Raw genomic sequence first — 4,711 nt, 5'->3', positions numbered from 1 at the left:
TGAGAACTGGAGAATTTTATTTGTAACAAGCACGAATATATTATTATTATACCAACGAACAATACTTTAACTTTCAAATATGTGATCTTGAATTATAAGAGTACTGCTATTATCATAATTTTGATAATATTAATTATTTTTTAAATTTAGTAGGATGAGTGAAAAATAATTTTTCCACTAGAAATTAACTACTAGAAAATTTCATGCACAACATAAAGTCGTAGAATCACCTTAGACCAAATAAGACTACGACTGTACTTTTTTGATCTGCGTGAGATTGAGCTTTTTCATTCCAATATATTATACTAAAATTACATGCATGGATATACAAGTTTTTTTTTTTTAATTTGTGGGCTTACTATTGAAGTAACTGACCTTCAATTTTTTTTTTAAATCTCCATAGAGGAAGGGCAAGGTTGTGATTTCTGATTTTAAAATAATGAAAAACTTGAGACATATGTTCTAATTAGTTTTTTACATTTTTATTAATTTTATTTTTTAAATTTGTATGTAATAGCAATAATAAAATACATAAAATTTTAAATATAGATTAAACTTAGAAAATTTTTGTTTTTGTTTTTAAGATTCAATAGTGTGTGACGAGACTGACGAGGTAAATCTTATCGCAAAATAAAAAGTTAAGCAAGATAATATTTGGAGAAGAAGACCGAGTCGTGGCCTTGGCTTTGAATTTATACAATGAAAATTGAAGCTAGGTGGGAGAGATGGTTGAGAGCTTAAAAGACGAAGAGCATTAATCATTCACAGCTCTTCTTCGTTGTGAAGCGTTCAGTTGACATCTTTGCTTAAATTCATACTGAAGGATTTGTCTTGAGTGAGTTTAAATCTTTAAACCCTTTAAGCATAAATAAATTTTTGCTAATATAATATTTATCTTATATTTTAAAAGCGTTTGAAACTGCTGAACCTTTTGTTACTGTTGAATTATTGTAATTATTTTTCAACAGTTATAGAATGCCGGTGTTGGAAGTGTTCTACATGAGGGCAAGCCCTCCAAGCTACGCGGTGCTCGCTCTGCTTAAGCACACTAAAACTCCCTACAAGGCCACCGAATTGGACTACTTCGGCGGCCAGCAGTTCACTGAAGAGCATGCAAAGGTATTAAACATTACGACAATTATAAACCAGTATAAATATTGACATATTTAGTCTATAATTTTTTTTTAAATTTTAAAGAGAAATCCGCAAAAAGAGGTGCCTGTAATCCAGGATGGAGATTACATCTTGTGCGAGAGGTCAATTTTTAATCCGAAATTTAAAATAAAAATTTTAATTTGAAATTTTTTAAAAGTGTTGCAATCTTGCAATACATTGCTGACGCCTATGGCAAAGGCTTACCAGATCTGTACCCCAGTGACCCTAAGCGTCGGGGAACCATCAATCAACGCTTGGCCTTCAACCTGTGCAATTTATATCCTAGCGTGTCCATGTATACAGTTGAGTAGAAAATTAATAAAATATCTTTTTAATAATTAATAAAATTATTTTCGCGAATTAAGTTTGGAGATGTCTTTGGTGCACCAAGCACTGACCAGATAAAATCAAAGGCCCTGAGGTCACTTTCAGTTTTTGAGACAATTCTGAAGGACCAGGGAACTAAATTTGCTGCTGGAGGTAACGAATAATTTTTGCTTATAAAATTTTTTAAGTCTGTCGTTAAATAAAAAATTTCAGAGAAATTCTCCATTGCTGACATCGGTCTTCTGCAAACAGCGATTTGCATGGAGGCTGCCGACTTTGATTTTTCGCCCTACCCACTCATCGCCAAGTGGTACGAAACGTGCAAAACGCAAGGGGCCATGTGGGAAGATTTCAAGGCCATTCGCGATGACTTGCACTTTTTCTTAAAAAACCCTCCAAACAAAGATGCACTCGCTCAACTTGACAAAAAACGCGATGCAAGCTTTCAACAGAAGTGAGCTTGAATAACTCAGCATCGACCGTGGCCACCATTGTTCTTGATTTATTTACTTTTATATTATGTAATTTTTTTAATTGGATTTTTAAAGTGAAATCCTTATAATTAATTTAGGTCCACATATCGCATCCGGCAATATAATAAAAAATTTTGAGAAAATAATCACAGCATTTTTTTCAATTCTACAATTCAGAAAATAAGTTCTATTATATTTTTTTAATTTGACAAAAAATTAATAAAATAGTCTAGCATTACATTCAAAGGGAAAAATATATTTTTAATTCCGTGTAATACAATTTAAGACAATTATATAAATTCAGAGCAGGGAAAATATTTTTTATAATAAATTGAATCTTGTTAATATGGTTAATATACTTACGACTTTTGAATTTTTTGACGAATAGATTGACAATAATAATAATAAAAAAAATTTAATGAATATGTATAATGAAATGAACACCCAATGAGCACCACAAATGGATTTATTGGGATAAAATTCTAATAAATCAAATCCAAATAAAATCCATGGCATCTCACCAAGACCGCGCGCCGCGTATAATATTATGCGTATTGCATATTGGGGGAATGAATGGGCAGCTTCTTCATACCGATGTGCAGAGGGCAGCATCTCTCGTGCTCAGGTGGGCACAACATACTTTGTTTATGTCTTTCATTTCATCTGTCAAATAGAGATCGGCGGCTCGCTAAATTTTTGTTTTTAAGCACTTTTTAAATTTGCACAAAAGATTATTTGTTTAACGTTGATAGTGCATTTCATTCTGTACAAGATTCACTAATTTTCTATCGGTTTTTCTCTCACATTTCGATAAAAATGGAACAAATTGATACCAGAGACGAGGCTCTTTTGAGTTTTTTCTCTTCAGACGGAGACCAAACCATTGTGAACTATTTGGATTCTGTCTTCGGATTTCTCTATAGAAGGTTAATTTCAAGTACGTTTCATAGCTGGTGATTTTAAAAATTATTTTCTTTCAGAACGGACTTTTACAAGGTGAAAAAGCACCGCGACGAGTCTGTTGGGTTCATGCCCGGTGAGGCTTTGAGGCTGGTTTTGAAAATTTTCAAGCAGTACCAAGATCTTGAGGAACATTCTACTAGACTGTCCCAGCTTGAGACGTAAGAAATTTATAATTAAAGAAATTAGATTAATTTATTTAAATTCCAAACAGATTCAAAAGCGACGGAGTTGCCCCACAAGCCGTAGCTGAAATTGAAATTTCTGGTGAAAATGATCTGCCTGTCGGACCCGTTGAAAAGGAACCTCCAAAATCCTCAGCCACCAAGTAAAAATTAATAAATTGCTTCATTAAAAGTTATAATTTAGAGAGAATTAAAACAGATCTGGCCCCGATGCATCCGATAGTTACAACGGTGCAGTTTGTGAAAAGTTCAGCTGGAACCAAACTCTCGCAGACGTTGAAATTTCCGTCCCTGTCCCCAAAGACATCACCAGAGGAAAACAAGTGTCAGTGAAAACTACAAACACCACAGTCAAAGTGTCCGTCGGAGCCGAAACGCTGCTGGACGGAGAGTTGACGAAAAAGGTTAAAAATGAAGACACTATTTGGAGTCTGGTGCCTGGAAAGTGCGTCCAGTTGCACTTGGAAAAGGTGGAGCAGCGCTGGTGGGACGCTCTTCTCACAACAGACAAAAAAATCAACGTGAGATTGATTGACCCGTCTCGACCTTTGCAAGATTTCCCCGAGGATGAACAAATGCGAGTCAGGGAAATGGTGGCCAACCAGGAAAAAAGAAGAACAAACTCTCAGGTGAAGAAAATGATTAAAAATAAAATGCTTAAAATTATCAATTATAGTGGCTTATCAGGTATCTTATCTACTCTGTTAAAATTTTACCTAACATTTCCTATAATTATTATTCATTCTTCTGCTCAACATAAAATCTGAATTAAATTCTAAGGGAACTTTACCTCATAATTTTATTTTGAAAAGAGATTAAAAAAGAAAATCATTTTAGAAAATTCATGTCATATCCAATTATATCAAAAGGAATGTCGATTTTCTGGAATTCAGTTCTCAAGATTAATCGAAGCTACTCTGGGATTAACAAAACAAACGGAAATAAATTGTCCCCAAAATTTCTCGGGCCAGTGTTTAGATAATGAGACTGCTTAATTAGATTTCTTTATGTAATTGATGGTTTTGTAACTTATTTTGCAGAAGACTGAGGAAATGCTTAAAGCAGCTTGGAATGCAGAAGGATCTCCTTTTAAGGATACGCCATATGACCCCACTAAGGTCAATTTTTAATCAATAAAAAGAGACAGGAGTAGATGTTATTTTTGTATTCAAATTTAAGATCAACTTTTTACTGGCTGAAGTATTGAATAACGGGTCAAGTATACAGCGATGGTCGATTATCAATCGTTCACAGTCTAATTGTTCCGAATTTGTGTAAAATATTGAATAAAAACTGGTCAGTTACTGCAACCGCTGTGCAGTAGCAAATAATTCAATTACATAGTTCTTTTTTATACATTCGAGCCAGGTTACTCATCCATAAAACTGGAGGATATGAATTTTCCATTCTTTAGAAATCTGTGCATTTATTAGCCTGTAAAAGGCATTCAAGGCCAAAGTCAATTTTCAAAGGCATTATTTCAAGGCACCTGCCGATTCTCAAATTGCCTCCCGCATAAACCACAGAATTACCCGCAACGGATCCACTTCCTCTATCAATAAACTACACAATCGTTTTGATAACATAGAACAGCAGGCAAGCTTTAACTCT

The 4,711-nt window shown here is 34.0% G+C and overlaps 2 protein-coding genes across 3 annotated transcripts; both read left to right on the top strand.

Moving 5' to 3' along the window:
• The first annotated feature begins 693 nt into the window (after nt 1-693).
• Nucleotides 694-2,101, top strand: LOC132197278 (glutathione S-transferase 1-like). 2 transcript variants are annotated; one of them, XM_059620464.1, is made up of 6 exons: nt 694-835; nt 969-1,119; nt 1,198-1,256; nt 1,313-1,457; nt 1,521-1,635; nt 1,696-2,101. In XM_059620464.1, the coding sequence occupies exons 2-6, from the start codon at nt 976-978 to the stop codon at nt 1,938-1,940; spliced, it is 708 nt and encodes a 235-aa protein (XP_059476447.1). In that variant the 5' UTR covers nt 694-835; nt 969-975; the 3' UTR covers nt 1,941-2,101. The 2 variants fall into 2 exon arrangements, with proteins under 2 accessions (XP_059476447.1, XP_059476448.1); XM_059620465.1 differs by having other exon boundaries at nt 1,682-2,101.
• A 478-nt stretch (nt 2,102-2,579) lies between these two features.
• On the top strand, nt 2,580-4,437 carry LOC132197159 (nudC domain-containing protein 3). Its single transcript, XM_059620258.1, has 5 exons — nt 2,580-2,881; nt 2,936-3,076; nt 3,130-3,243; nt 3,300-3,729; nt 4,141-4,437. Exons 1-5 carry the CDS (start codon nt 2,772-2,774, stop codon nt 4,228-4,230), a joined length of 885 nt encoding a protein of 294 aa, XP_059476241.1. The 5' UTR covers nt 2,580-2,771; the 3' UTR covers nt 4,231-4,437.
• The last annotated feature ends 274 nt before the right edge of the window (nt 4,438-4,711 follow it).

Source organism: Neocloeon triangulifer, unplaced genomic scaffold (genome assembly GCF_031216515.1).
Source record: "Neocloeon triangulifer isolate White Clay Creek 2 clone unplaced genomic scaffold, ASM3121651v1 ptg000012l, whole genome shotgun sequence".
NCBI classification, from domain to species: Eukaryota; Metazoa; Arthropoda; class Insecta; order Ephemeroptera; family Baetidae; genus Neocloeon; species Neocloeon triangulifer.
The sequence above is the reverse complement of the archived record's forward strand: the minus strand, read 5'-3'. Positions and strand labels throughout refer to the sequence as shown.